Genomic DNA, 15,622 nt, shown 5'->3' on the forward strand with positions numbered 1-15,622 from the left:
TCATGATCTGTACATGATTTCTAGGAGAAATGCAGTAGGACTATGAAGTGGGGGGTTGAAAATATATCCTCACTTTCCCTACAAACCCTCCAAAGAAGTGATGGACCCTTCCTCTGATTCTAGGGAATGGAAATGACCTGCATCTCCAGGCTGAAGTGGGGTTAAGGTTTAGGGAGTGAAGATTTGGGATAACCATGAGGCCGTGTGACCACTGCCATGTGATCTCAAAGGCTCAAAGGGACATTTCTGAATGCAGAACAGGCAGTTTGGCTCACAGACATCTCACAAAGGATGGTTTTGCTGCCATGCCTGCCAGCTCCATGCCCTGGGCCATCCTGTGGCCACTAGACGTTTCTAATTCTAAGGCAAGTCTGCTACCTTTTAGGGAAGGAGGCAGGGTGGACATTCCTCAGTTTCCCCACTTTTCCTATGGTTACTTTTCCCCACACATCTTTTGCTTCGTTTCTTCTTCTTTCATTATAGTCATACCACCTACTTCTCCCCATTGTAGCAAAAACACCTTGAACTCCACTGTGTGGTTTTGATTTCCCAACAAAGGCAATGTGATTTTCCTCTTACAATGTTACTGATTTTCCCATCAGGACAGGCAGATCCTCACACTCTTTTGCAAGGTCTCTGGCTATCTTTACCTACTGTAAATAAACAGTAACTAACCAAATGTTAAGAGGGCTTCTTCTCACACCCTCCCTGTACCATAGTTTAGAAGAACACACTTTCCTGTGAGGCATGCTCCCCTTGGCCCCATCATGAATCCCTGGGGTGGCCTGGGCTGTGGACAGGAAGAAGAATCGAGGAGCTCTGCTCCCAGCCTGGCCACACCTGTTCATGGCATCTGGCTACATGCAGGTCATCAGGCAGAGCCCACCACCTTGGACTTCCGAGGCATGGAGGAGTACTGGTTTGTTTCAGCAAGATTTGGCAGGACCTCAAATGATACGCTTTTCCTCCAGTTCTCCAGCTAATCGTAAAATCCAACTGCACAGAATTTATTTGACACTTGAGCGTTTTGGTTGGAGGTCCTGCCGCCCTGTGCTCTGCACGAATCGTATTACGGATGGGAATATCTAGAATGAGACCATCGGAGTATCTGCGATTGCTGGCATGCCGTATCGGGTGACATTAAATCACATTTTTTTGCAAGGTAATGACTTTCTCTACAGCTTGTTCAATAATGTATACACTGCAATACCTTTGTGCTAAGAAGGAACAAAGAACAAATGGAAATCGCGGCATGTGCTCAGGAATGACCAGGATTTTCCCTGTATGTTAAGGATCAGGCTCTCAGAACAACTGGAGTCCACAGGGCCCCTAGTTCCCTAACTCACCCCCTTGGCTCCTGGCAGCTCCAAGGCTCTCCTTGCTCTGCCAGTAGCCCCGGGCAGGAGGGTGCTGGATCATGTACTCCACATACCGGGATGGGCAAAAGTCTTGGAGAGACTGAACGCTCACCTAGGACTCTGGGCCAGTTAGCGCCCAGGCTAGACAGCAAGAGCGCGCACCCGAGTGCAGAGCTGCCTGGGATGGACTGGGTCTGCCGTGGAGGATAGGAACCAGCTCCTTGACAAAGTTCCCCCTGTAGCTGTCACGTTAAAGACCAGCCACAATTTGTTTAATGGGCTTTACGTGCATCCAGTAATAGTAATAAAATCTCATTTTAAGTGGCAATATCATTTAAGTTGGATCTCAACTCAGCTTACATGAGGATTTTCTCACCCCAAGCTCTGGATCTCTAATCCTGAGTTACATTTTCATTGACACCAATAAGCATATTTTAACTTTTCTGGAATAAAATTACATACATTAAGGACAGAGTTCTAATAAAAGCTTGAATATGTCATACATTATTAATGTTGGTGATTTTACAGTCAAAATCTTTTAAATACTCCTTTTAAGATAAAGAGATGTTATAACAGACGACTTCAAAATATGCTCTGTCACCTGACAGCTAGAGTTCTGGGTTTTAAGATAAAATGCCAAACAAACTTGGTCGTTCAGAAATATATTCAAGCTGATCCATTTAGGCACTGTGCACCCAAGTTTTAGGAGATGTATGGCAAAGACATTTTATTGCTGTTACTAATTGGAACTGTAACATACACTAGATTTAACTAGAAAGCTTCCTTGTACCTAAAACAACATTTATAATAAGACTGGAGGTCATTAATTTGTGGGGATTTCCCCCGTTAGGGTTAGGGCCTATTACTAGAATCAACTAAAAATTACAAAAAGCTTTTATTATTAAATGCTAATGAGATCTGACAAAGTTTGAGATACAAAATATCTAATGTTAACTTCTCGTATAAAGTTAGAATAGACTTAATGTTTGTCTTCTAATAGCTTTTCATGTAATTTACATTGTATCTAGTTTTTTAGTACCTATGCTGGAAGATTATCTTTCACTACTCAGGAAATATCCAGTGCTAAAACTTATGATCAAGATATCTGATATCAAAAGGGGGGGAAACCCTCAAATTTACTAAACTTGCAATGTTTTGAAGGGTGGGCATGTAAAAGCAATTCAGTGGTCCTCTGTTGTTTTAAACTGTCCAGTATTCTTGGGGTGCCTGGGTGGCTTAGTTGGTTAAGCATCTGACTTCAGCTCAGGTCATGATCTCACAGTTCGTGAGTTCAAGCCCCACATCAGGCTCTGTGCTAACAGCTCAGAGCCTGAAGCCTGCCTTGGAATCTGTGTCTCCCTCTCTGTCTCTACCCCTCCCCTGCTCATGCTCTGTCTCTCAAAAATAAGTGTTAAAAAATTGTTCAGTATCCTTTATCCTTTTTCTTATCCAACAATATTCCTCTTCTTGTGGCTTTAGCAGGGGCTCCCTCAACCTGCTGGGCCATGGTAGACGAGGGGCCCATGACTCAGACTATGGGTGAATGCTGGCTTGGCTCCCCCCTACCTGGAGTTGCCCACATTTGTCAACATCTTCAAAGAATGAAGCAATGAGCAGGGATGAGGCCCAGAAGGAGAGACAGAACCTGGGTGATACGAGTTGAAGCCCTGGATCCAACCATACTTCCCAATGATGTGAACCAATGGATTCCCTGTTGAAATTTTTCTTCTTCTTCTCATTTTTTTTTTACCTTGTCTACTTTTGAATTGACTTTATGTCACTTCAATTAAGAGTGCTGAAAAAATACAACTACCCATCCCCCGCTCTCACTCCTCCTCACCTGTCCCATTTCCTTCAGTATGACAAGGTGTTGATTCCCACTTGGCAAGGTGGCATATTTGGGTGATTGAGTCAAAAAGAATACAGTTTGGGAGCATCCAGGTTTGGGGGTGAGGAGGGTGGGATGGTGCAGGTGGGGCTGACATCACCATGATGTCACAGTGAACTGCCAGGCTGGCACCCCTGCCTTCTAAGTCCAGGGAATCCTGTGTTTAGAACACTTACTGCAACAGCCCTCATGAGAAATCTGTGACACTGGGTAGCCACAGACATCAGGCTTAATGGACCCACACAATCAAACCTCATTCTAACTGAGCTAGCATATTCGACTTAGGATGGGCCCAAATGAATTCAGGCATGGGTTGTCAGAGAAGCCCCAAGGGCAGCTCAGGAGAGGGGAGCAGGCTCTTCAATATAACTGATTTCAAACAAGGCCATATCTAAGTCAACTTGAACTCCAGCTTAAATGCCCTCACTCAGCTGTTTCACGCAGCATCTGTTCCTTTTGTCACAAAGAGGCTAAAGCATGTCACCAGCTGCTGACCATGGTTGAGCTCAGGGGAGGAGAGGAAGTGTGAGGGGCAGAGGGGAGAGGCTACACGGGGCCGTGAGGAGGACCTGAAGCAGGCCTTGGGGCCACGCTATGGAGAAGAAGTGGGAGAGCGGGATGTGAGGAGAGAACAGGGGGCTGGACCACACTGGAGCAGAGACGTGTCCAGTGGGGCCTGGCAGAACTGTGTTCAGCAAAGCAAACAGCCTGCCAACCTGATTCTCTTCTGAGTGTGCCACTGGGAGAAAAAATTGTGCCCGGCATTGCAACTCACCATTAGGAACTGGCTATGCTGAACAAAGGGGAAATACTACCTAACCATTCCCGAGACAAAGGACTAAATGCATCCTTGGCAGCTTTTGTGTCTCTTTGGGCAACAAATTCATTTGTAAAAAACCCTGGCCTTACTGCCATTGCTGTTAGGTGACACATTTCCATCCTCGCTCGATAAGGTTTGACAACAAGACAAGGAGAATACATCCTTCTGACAGCCAGGCTGTGCTAGAAACAAGGGAAGCTGAAGTATAAAGTTAGCTGGGAAACTTTCTTCCTCTGAGTCTAGCTTTTAAAAATGACAACCAAGGTTGTTTCCAAAAGCTTAGTCAACCTGCATCTCCATGACCAGATCATAGGCAATATGACCCACAGGAAACACCATGGGCTTGTAGGCAAGACTCAGGGTCAGTGAGTAACTAACTCCCTGTGGGTCTTTCCCCCACAGCAGAGTGAGGGCTGACTCCTAAACCTCCTCAGTACTAAAATCCATAAACATCAAAATAATGTCTCCTAACTCCTCCCCACCCCTGTAGTACTCAGCCACTCCGATTTCAGCGCCTGCCTCACCGCTTCATTCATCTCCCTAAGAAAGACTGTGTGTCGTCATTCTGTAGCCTCAGAGCCTGACATTCAGTAGGTGTTGCTCACTTAATAAACTCCACTTCCTATCTCACTGCCACTATTCCGTATGTACTGATCAGTCCTTCCCAACTGATCTCTCCAATGATATGCACCCATACTGCCGGGAGGGTTTTTTTTTTTTTTTAAAGTTTATTTCTTTATTTTGGGAGAGCACATGCACACACAAGCAGGGGGAAGGGAAGAGAGGAGAGACAGACTCCCAAGCCTGATGCGGAGCTTGAATTGACAAACAGTGAGATCATGACCAGCACTGAGATCAAGAGTCGGACACTAAACTGACTGAGCCACCCAGGTGCCCGGCCAGGAGTGCTAACAGATTACTTGGAAGCAGAACAAGCTGCCATGCCTGAGGCAGACTGGCCTGGACTGGGGAGGGGCTGCCAGCTGAGGGAGGGACAGAGTTACTACTGATCATCCCTATGCCCAGATAGGCCCTCTTCTAAGGGCCAGCCATCATAGGGGCCAGCTCCAGAGAGCGGCTGGGGCAAAGGGCCTGCCATACACGGGTCCACGTGTCCCGGGCTCTGAACCCCAACAGCCATCCCTGGGCATAAGAAAGCCTATTTATGCAGGAGCAGGCAGGCAAATCACATGATCGAACAGACTCCTGAAAAAACATCATTTAGAGTATCGGATTTTCTGTCGAATGTGAAAGTCAAATGCTTATCACAGATGCCAATGAAAAGAAGTTTTAAAGACTGTAATTATAATTTTTAATTAAAAATACATATTTAGTACCTCTCAACACATATTCCCGATCCATTAGCACAAGCAGTTTTGAATATGCAGAGGGATGTACAAGATGTGGCAAGGCTCAGCTATGACATGCTGCCACATTACTTAAAGTGTCAACCCACTGGCAGAAGCTCAGCACACACGCAACTTTTTGGGGCTCTACCTGCTGACTAAAATGAAGTATGATAAATACATGCAAATGAGCAAGGGTACAGCACATGGGTGGGGGAACACAGGTGGCAAGGACAGCGGAACCGTACTTCAAACTGTATTCCAAGCCAGGCTTCCACACCTACTAGTTCTGGACTGCAATGGGTCTACAGCATCTCTCTACCCCTCAATCTCTTCATCTGTAATAGAAAGGTATTGGTGGCCCCCGTGGCGGGCAGGAGCGCCCAAGAGCTGAGAAGCGCAATGAGCGCCGTGTCTCAGACTTAGCAAGACACCGTAAAAGCTGTCATTGTGTTTTTTGCTATTATGATGGCATCTAATGGTTCCCTTCCTGGTAGACAACCAGGGGAGAGTCGGTGGAGAAGGGCACAGGTGGTGCCTTCTCAAAAGAGGTGTGCGCATGTCTGTAGTGTGCCTGGGGGCGGGCCCTACACGTCACTCGGCTCTCTACGAGCAGCTAACTCACAAGGGCCCGCACGATCAGTCACAAAGAAAATGTTCCACTGATGCAAAATGAGCCTTCACACAGGGCAAAAAAGGGGCCCCTTCTTCGGGGTAAGGATGAGCAGAATTGCTCCCAAGCACACGTGCCGAGCCGGACAGGGCAGACGTCAGGTTGTGCCTGCCTGTGCTCCAGGAACGGGGTCTTTCATATACCTGGGCTCCTGGCCTCTGGTCCTTGCTCGTTGCTGGCTTCCAGGGACAGTGCCCCGCCGGCCCTTAGAGAGAGGCCTGGCGTTGCTGCAAACGAGTCTTGCGACCTTAGGCAAGTTGCTCAACTTACCTGAATTTTGTAGAAGAGCTCGGACCAGGTCATCTCAAGCCTGATTCCAGTATTCGATAGTTCTACAGTTAGCCCAAACCCTCAAACAACTCCCCTTTTAACCTTAACTTTACATATTAGGATAAGGAAAAAAAAAACCCACAGAAGAACAAGGGATTCAAATAGTCACCTCAGCATTTTTCTTAGCACCTTAGGTTAAACACTGTGGGTTTAGCCAAGTTAAGTTAGTAGCATGAGAACAACTATGCTTTTACTGCTAATGTAGGATCTACTTACACCCATGCGTCGATTTTCCAAGTCAATCTACTGCGCTGCTGCTTGAAAAACTGAAAGTACAAAATCAAATGCAATCCCCTGCACACAGGCACCATAGAACGGTCGGCTCCGAGGAAACACGAGGGTCCCCACCGTAACCATGTACAGGGAGCTGCCCTCCAGGTGGCTTCCCGGGCTGCGAAGCTGCTGGGGCCACCGGGGCTGTTCGAAGACACTCTTGAGTTCTCAGCAGGGTGGGGGAAGCATGAAGACAGGAGCTGTTCCTGGGGACCGAGTTCAGGATGAGACTTGAGTAAACGCAGGCTGATGTGCAAGGGACATCACGCCGGCCTGAAACTGGCTGCAGCCCGTCAACCAGGCCCCAGCATAGTGTGGGTCAAGGGAGAGCCTAAGCAGGGACAGCAGGAGGCACTGCAAGGAGGTGGCCATGTGAGGGGCTCAGCGTCAAACACTGCAGCACCTGCCAGTAAACAAATATCCCCCCTGCACCCGTGTCTACCCCTGGGGGACAGACCCAAAAAACGGGAGTAGAAGGAACATTTGAGACATATGGATAGGGTCTAAAAAAGAGAGCGTGCCATATGGGGAAATGCAGTTAGAAGCATGCTTAGAAGATTTTACTTTAATCCCTAGGCATTTTTAGTTCATGTTTCTCTGTTCTAAAACTAAGGCTCCCACATACATAACTCTTTAGTCAGGAAAGGGTGTTTTCTCTGTTCTTTAGAAAACAGAAACAGAAAATGATGATTTTACTAAGAAGCAAACAGGATCCCGATGTCTGGGAAGCAAACTGGGAAACACTTGGCCTCAGTGGACAGAGCAGCATGGCTCTCTCGCACTTCGTAACCGCATGCCTGCTTCTCCTGGTTTTCCCAGGGCACAGACCCCTCCTCACTTCCTGTTGCCTCTCCTGGCTTTTCTCTTGTTAGCATTCTTTTTAACAATCTGTCTAGTCTCTAATTATCCTCCCACTAATCTGTTGTGAGTTGTTTTACATTTTTGCTTCTAAATACTTGGACGCTTCTGATATACAAAAACAAATCCAAATTTATTTTGGGTGGCTGGCACCACAATCGCCGTGGAAGTTTCCATATTATGTGGGCGATGCATTTGGCAGGTCAGTTCTATCGGGAATGAGCTCACAGGACAGAATCCTAAAGAATTCCAGATTAGGAGACATTCATTTTATGTGATTCATGTTCCTAACAATGGTAGATTATACAAGAGGGACCAGAAAGATAAACCTGATGTGTTAACTGGACTCCCTGTATTTTACAGTGCCAAGAAGATAACTGGCTGGAGGAGTCAAATGTTCAAAATCAAAAGGAGTTAACTGGTGATGGGGATTAAGGACAGTACTTGTCACGATGAGCACCGAGGGACGCATGGACGTTTTCAATCACTATGTTGTATACCCCAAGTTACTGTATGTTAACTATATGGGATTTTACAAAAATCAAAAGGAGTTACCTTAACATTCACATGTATTACATACAAACTGCATGGAGGATGGTTTCACTTTGCACATTTTTGAAGTCAAGAACTGGCTCCTCAGAGAGTGACCCAGCTTCAGAATCATGTTTAAGTGGCTTCCAGGAAGATTAACAACAATTTTCTTATTTTTGAAGAACCTTCAACTCAGGAAAACCAACTACTTTTAGGACAGAGGCACCGTAAAGCATCAGCTCCTCCTCTTACACAGTTGACAGAATATACAGAATTCAGTGAGCACCCTGACCAGGGGCAAGTCAAAGGATACGCCAAAACTCACCGGGCCAGTCTCCTTTCTGGCATGTGCTGGGACCAGCCACCTTGGAGAAAGAGCCTGATCTTTTCTCGACCAATGGCAATGTGACAGGGAGTATTAATAAAAGTGAGAAGTCATCTACACGACATGATTTTGATTATATACATGTATAAACACTGCAAAAACAGACACAGATGATTATAGACACGGGGATGAGTTCTGGGTGGGGAGACCATGGGTGATTTGAATCTTTCCCTATTTTCCAGACTTGTTAAAATAAGTATGCTGTGGTCACTGACGGTTTATAAAGTACAGGCATCTCAGAGATTACAAGGCTGCGGAATACTGTCTGCAGAGACCTGTGTCACACAAAGGAACGGTGAATGGCAGAGATGGCTGAAACACATGCGCGTGGTGACGGTACATGCTTGCTGCTGGCCTAAGTGCTCCCGAAATAAAAATCAATTTACAGAACAGGAGACATGTTCCCGTGACATTCTGCCTCTAAATCATTTTAATTAATGGCTCTTGCTCACCTCAACATGAAGGAACTGGGCAGAATTACTAAGCGACTGCTTTGGGGTCAGGAAGAAATTGAAGCTCAGGGGCCCGAACAAGCGTGGGAGGAAACCAAAACAGCTGTGCAGGTGGGGGCCGAAGAGGGCTGGACTTCATTGCTCTCCACGGCAGCAGGTGTATGTGTCTCCTCCTACGCCTGCCCGATCTGAATCCCCAATTCGAGCAGCTCATCAACAGTAACACAGGTTGAAGTCAGAGAGACATGGTTTGAATACCAACCACCCACTGCGTGTTCCTGGGCACGTCACATAAGTTCCCAGCGTCCACGTTTTCACATGGGAAATGAGGATAGCAGCACATTCCTCTTCGAGTTTTCGTGAAGATGAAAACAGAAGTGCGCGTAGGCAGCTAGCACGGTACCTCGCACAATGCGGCACTCAGAGAGAGATGGTTACTACTGTCTACTCCCTGGAAACACGTGCGCAGAATCCATTTTGGGGTCCTGGTCTCAATTTCTCTGCAGCATTAGCTTTTGGTTTGGCTGCGGAGTGTGGGGTGACATTTCCTTGTGGGAATGTCAGGAGCATGGGGAATGTTGGCTCAGGGAGCCTGCAGGCCCTGGGCGCGTATCACAGGGCCTCCCATGGGCTCTCTCGCCAGAGCAGGGCTGTGGTGACCGCTCTGCAAAGGGGACCGGAGGCCTGAGACCAGTCCTCAGGACAACATACACACTGAAAGCCTGCTGAGGTCCCTAACACCTTTAGAAATGTCAGGTCTCCACTGCAGATCCTAGATAAAAATAAGTATTTGGAAGCCCCAAACTAAAATTCACTTAAAAAGAGGATGAACGTTATAACACATATCTGAATTTTGTGTCTCCTGAAGTTGACATTCATGCCTCGAGCATCATACCAGACATTTCCATGAATGTCCTGCCATTGCCTCAAATTCAAACAGGTCTTATCCTCATGGCTTTGTTTCTCTGATCCTACTTCCTGAATTCTCTACTGCACATTCACTGAGGCTCAGAACCCTGGAATCATCTGTGATTAATCCTTAAGTCCTCTAGCTGTTCCATACCCAGTCAACAGAGTCCTGGGGGTTTCTGGAGAAATCCCTCTCCACTGCTGAGCTCAGGACTTCCGACATCACCTCTGGGTTGCTCTGGGGCCTCATCGCCAGCCACCTGCAGACAGACAGGCCCTCTCCAGTCCCTTTCTGAGGACCCAGACCAGGATGCCTCCTGCACACCATGACGGTCATCTTTGTCCACCATTGGGAAACTCTTGGGGGTTCCCTTTTCAAATGGCCCTAGGCCTGGAGTTCAGGGCCTGCAGTGTGGGACTCCCTGACCCCTCAGGACACCCCCGCACTCTCCCTTACCCCAGTCCAACTAACCCCTTAATATCCTCCAACACAACTTGGCTTCCAGCCTCCAAATCTTGACTTATGTTCTCCCTTTCTCAGCCAAAGCCACGCCTCCTCTTCCAAGTGTCCGCTCTGCCTGGGTACTCTTTACTGAATGACTTCATTCCATTCTCAACAACTGAAACAAGTAGTCACTTATCCCATTTTACAGATGATGCAGTTCAGGTTCTGTGTGTTCAATGGTTTGGTAAAGACTGGACCTGAACGTGGTGGGGAGTCTCTCTCCTAGCCACTCTGCACACTGCTTCCTGAAGGGTAGGGTAGAGCCCAGTTTCCAAGGGGACAGGCAAAGACAGTGTCACTGCTCAAATAAGGACTGCGACATTTCCCAGGTATGACAAACTTCAGAAAGTCAGGGACTCAACCTTATCCTTTCTTCATATCCCACCAGATGAAATGACATCTGGCTAGGCCCCCACTTCTGATCCATACATACCCTATTACACCACGCTGATCTCTACATAATGTTTGCATCCCATTTCAAAGCCCTTGGTTATTGTTTCCAAAGGTCATTCAGCAGGAAATAAAGTGGCTCAGAAGGGATTTCTCAGGGACAGAGCAAGGAAAGGGACAGCCTAGACTCAGACTCTGTACCCACAAATAGGCTGTGCCATTTGTTACTCACCTTTCATTTTTAACTGACCAACTTTCCTGGCTCAGGCCTATTGAGAACATTTATAAGCAAAGATCCACAGTCTTGCGGTGTCTAAACAAAAATTCCCTCATATTCCACACAATCACAGAACAGTGAGCCCAGATCACTTCTGACCATCACTCTCCCAATTTCCATTTTAACAAACATACATTGAACTGGCTGAAAACAATCTGGGCTGATCCAACAAGCAGCAGGGATTTTCCTCACTTGCAAGCAAGTGATAAGGAGAGAACTCTGGATAATTACAGAAGGTTTTGAATTAAGTACTGTGGGAAACCATTCCTATGAAGAATTGGTAGGATATGTTTGCGTCCAGTGTTATTCTCGTTGTTTTTAGCCCAATGTCAGTAGGTGCTCAGCAATACTCCGATCTCTGAAAGTCTGATCTCAAATTTAAGGCACTGCAGATCCCCAAGGGGTGGGTTGGGAGGGGGGGCTCTACCCCCTTCCTCTGCTACAAGCCAACTTTAGAGCCTTGGGGTGGTCCCTCAAGCACTCATGTCTGTCTGTTTTATGTAAAGTCACAACAGCATAAAAATATGATTTTTCCCAGAGCCATCTGAGAGCCACATCACTACCTACACGATGTTCTAACACTCAAATACACACTGTGTATTTCTACAAATAAGGAAATTCACCACAACCACAATATAACCATCAAATTAGGAAATTAACATCAATACATTATTACTGCCTAACTCCCTGACCCAGCTCAAGTTTTGCTAGTAAGTTTTTCATCTCTAAAATAAAGGACTTAGTATCAATAAAATCTCCTCTAACAGTCTGCCTGTCTCTGCAACAGAATCTTATCAAATGCCCACCTGCTAAGTCCGTATATTCAACTTGGTATAGAAAAAAAAACCCTCAAGTCTGAGGTCAAGTCCCATCTCTATCCCACACTGGCACTAGTAGTGTGTTCCTGGGGAAGTCACTTAGTTACCCCATAGTCAGTCCTAGAATGGCTATACCTCTAAGAGCCTAGTGGATTTCACCCTTCGGAACCACCCCCTCTGCATCTGAAAGCATTAGCTCAAAAGGGTACAAGGGCTATTTAATAGCTAACTAGCACTGGGGAGTTTCTCTCTGTTCCCACAGCCTAGCTTGGAATCTGAGGTGGGAGTCCGGGTGTTAATCACTAGCAGACTGCTAAATGGCCTTAGGTGTGGTCGAATTTGGGACAAATGCTATAAAGGAGCAAAGGGTGGGTCACCTCTGGCTCCAGATACCTAGAGAGGTGGTTAGCAATGGACACGTGTGCCTTGGAACAAACCCTCCTGAGAAGGTTACTAACAGGTTATAAAGGGAACCGTATGGTTCTGGGTAATCCAAGTCAGCACACAGAATTACGTGAACCACGGAGAACAGTGCTAACCTTTAGGTCTTTGTTGGGTCCCAGCTGCTGTCACAAAGTGGTAACAAAAACCGTTCTTCAGTAGTCTGCAGGAAAATCTTTGAAAAATCCCTCCCTGGAAGCAGCTTCCCCATCTCAAAAGATTTAGCACAGTGCTTTAAAACACCTAACCCGCATGATTTAATAAGTCAGGCTGCAATGTCAAGGCCAGACTATAGACCAGGAATGCTCCTCACGGCTGAGCAAAGGGCTGCACAGTCTGAGCCCTTCAAAATATCAACTGGGCTCTGCCAGCACAAAGGGTTCTTAACAATTGCCCCTTGTCATCTGTGGAAAAGTTAAATACGAGAGGAGACCCAGTATATAAACGTCTTGCTCATGTGCAAATAAGAGCTCATATTGTTTTATTTGATTATAAATTATGAAAGGAAAAGAAAGAATGTTAATCCTTTCCCAACAGAGATCTTTTTGTCAGAGGTACTGCTTTCTAGAAGTTACTCTAACCAAGTCGTGCATGTGATTAAACTGAATTCCCCGCTGACCTCAACACAGCAAGGAAGTATAAGAAAGCAGAAGAGGGCTCTAGAGAGTTCCATCTCTCTGCAATCAGAGACGTGTGTGCACGTCTGTAACACTGTGACTTTGCTGGGAAAGTCCAGTGCAATTTTATTCCAAACGAGGCACCTGCCAAGGAAATAGTACTCTGGATTTAGGAATCAGGTGGATTTCCAAAGCAGGAAAGATGACAAATGTGGCTGACCCCAGGAGTAGCTACTAGAAGGTCAACACATGCAGGGTCCTTTTCAACGTTATTTTCACTCCTTTTAACAGACAATGCAGAGAAATTCGGCCAGCTGCATAATCGACTAGTATCATACCGTAACTGTGACAGCATGCTGGTGACAATTTAAACAGGGAGCCATAAGCACTTGGTGGGATGTTTTCTGACCTTCCTGGTTGACAGTGCCGTGCTGAGCCCAGCTGTGGGGAACCGAGAAGTCACTCCATGTGGTGATTTCTCAGCAGGGGTGCCCCCCTTCCCTCTGATACTGCGCAAGCGGGCAATGGAAAGCTCACGCTGGAACACCACAGTCTCCGTCTCTGGGCAGCAGGGGCAAGGCTTGGCGGGGTGGGGGGATGGTGAACACAAACCAGAAAGATGCACAGAAGCAAGGGGGGCATTTCTCCACAGATACGGATGCTGAAAGCATAATTTTACTTGTGTTTTTACAATGTGTAATATGCCAAGCCCCAACGCTGCCAAGCGGACGCGAGCCCGCGCTGTGGCTGAGGCCTGGTGGCAGGCCGTCAACTCAGGAGGGGGACGTCACCCAGGCAGCTCTCAAGGGCACAACAGAGCCAAGGGGAAAAAGTTAAAGAAAAGCAAACTTTGATTCTATTTAAGGAAGAGCTTTCGAGCAATCTGTGTTCTCCAAAAATGGAATTGGCTGACTGTTGAGGTAGAAGCATTCTGGCAGAGCAGGGCGGCCATCTGGCAGGGGCGGGGCAGACCCAGTACCCGGCCCCCAGCACAGTGGGGGCCGCTGTGTGAGGGCCTGGGGTCCCCCGACACACGAGGCGGGCTGCAGCTGGCGAAGAGAGGAGACATCTGGCTGAGGGTTTCAGCTTGAGCCTCTGGCTTTTCTCCTTCTACCGAGAGAAGGAGATATAAAAATGACAAGGTATGCAAGGGAACTTCTGGAGAGTTCACAGTGCTTGCTTGGTCTTATGGCCCCTTCTGAGCATCTCCTTCAGTTTCTGCATACTTCATTCTTCACTACGATATCGAGAATATATTTTTAAAAAATGGATAAGAAAGAAACCAAAACAAGTCAATGATGTTTAGCATCTCCCAAAAAAAGGTACCTGGGTGAGGGAGAGGCTGAAATTGGAAAAAAAAAATAAGTAAAATTAGGCTCAGGATTTATCTACTCATGCTAACTGCATTTCTACCATAGGTAATTAAGGGTTACTTATATAGGACCACAATGTTCCTTTCAAGTGACTTGCTTGGAAAAAAAAAATTAAAGGGGTATCAGGTTAGTTGAAAAAGAATCAAACTGCTCCTGCAAAAAGAAATTTCTACATCAGGCTCAAAATCTATAAGAGCTGGTGTGATTCATACTCAGTCAAGCCTGTATCTCATTTCTCTTTCCAAATCACGGAAATAACTTAAGCCCTAACACAAAAACATTACCCAACAAATGAAGGCTTTAAATGGGTCTGAAAAGAGACTCAGGAGACTTTTCAAGATTACATGAAATTTAAGATGAATATTTTGTGACACCCAGTACATTCGGTGTATAACCCTCCTCCCAGTTTCCCACCTGCTTCCCTCCCACCCTACATGAAACAAACCCTCTGGTTAGAAGTAGAAAGAAAACACTCAAGTATATGCAACATGGGCGATAATACTGGCTTATTTCACAGCAAACTCTTTAGCCAGTAGTCTTCGGTATGACCCACATTATACTCCTAGAAGGAGGCAACGCTAGATTTAGTAAATGGCAGCTCAACTCATTGTTCTGCAGCAAGGCTCTCACTGTTACTTCTGAAGGAGCAACTACTCCAAGAACTTCAGATATGCACGCAAGGGTGAGAGGGGACACCCTTAACTTCAGGTGACTCAAGGTGTCCCACATTGGGATACTGGGCATGTGTAGAGAAAACCAGGTGCCAAGCCAACCAGGCTGAGCTCCCCACGGTCCCCACCTCAGTGACGGCAGATGACCTTGGACATCGCATGGGTGCTCACCCACGGCCATGCTAGCAAATGCTACCAGGACTGTGGTTTCTATGAAACATCATCAACCCAGTGGAGGGGGAGAAAACCTCACCCGGTTCAAAGTGCTCTCTGTTCCTTCCCACTCTACACACGAAGGCTGCGAAGGCCGCATGGGCAGGACTGTGTAGAGAGAAAAGACCTGATGGGATGACCCGGGCAGAGCGTGGACACTTTTGGGGGTGGAAATTCCATTTCAAAAACCTCTAGAATAGTGATGTCTGGAGATGGAAACACATGCGGGGGGCCCCAACATACAGACACGACTCTAGACTCTCAAATCTCCAGGAAATGACAAACATGTTATTACTTCATCTTGATCTCTATATTAGCAGAGATTTAAAAAACAGACAATTTAGGGGCACTAAAGTGGCTCAGTCGGTTGAGCGACCGACTTCGGCTCAGGCCGTGATCTTGTGGTTCATGAGTTCAAGCCCCACGTCAGGCTCGTTGCTGACAGCCTAGAGCTCGGAGCCTGTTTGGATTCTGTGTCTCCTGCTCTCTCTTTC

General features: G+C 46.7%; 1 protein-coding gene across 5 annotated transcripts in view; it reads right to left on the reverse strand.

The window, feature by feature from the left end:
• NCK2 (NCK adaptor protein 2) overlaps window positions 1–15,622 on the reverse strand; it is a 147,946-nt gene that overhangs the window by 25,037 nt on the left and 107,287 nt on the right. The window contains exon 1 of one of the 5 annotated variants that reach the window (XM_029937079.1): window positions 3,199–3,364. The exons of the other annotated variants lie outside the window; for them this stretch is intronic. Coding sequence (XP_029792939.1) covers window positions 3,199–3,349 — 151 coding nt within the window. The 5' untranslated portion in view covers window positions 3,350–3,364. Of the gene's footprint in view, window positions 1–3,198; window positions 3,365–15,622 lie in introns of those variants that run through there. 5 annotated transcript variants of the gene reach the window in all.

This window comes from Suricata suricatta, chromosome 4 (genome assembly GCF_006229205.1).
Source record: "Suricata suricatta isolate VVHF042 chromosome 4, meerkat_22Aug2017_6uvM2_HiC, whole genome shotgun sequence".
Lineage (NCBI taxonomy): Eukaryota > Metazoa > Chordata > Mammalia > Carnivora > Herpestidae > Suricata > Suricata suricatta.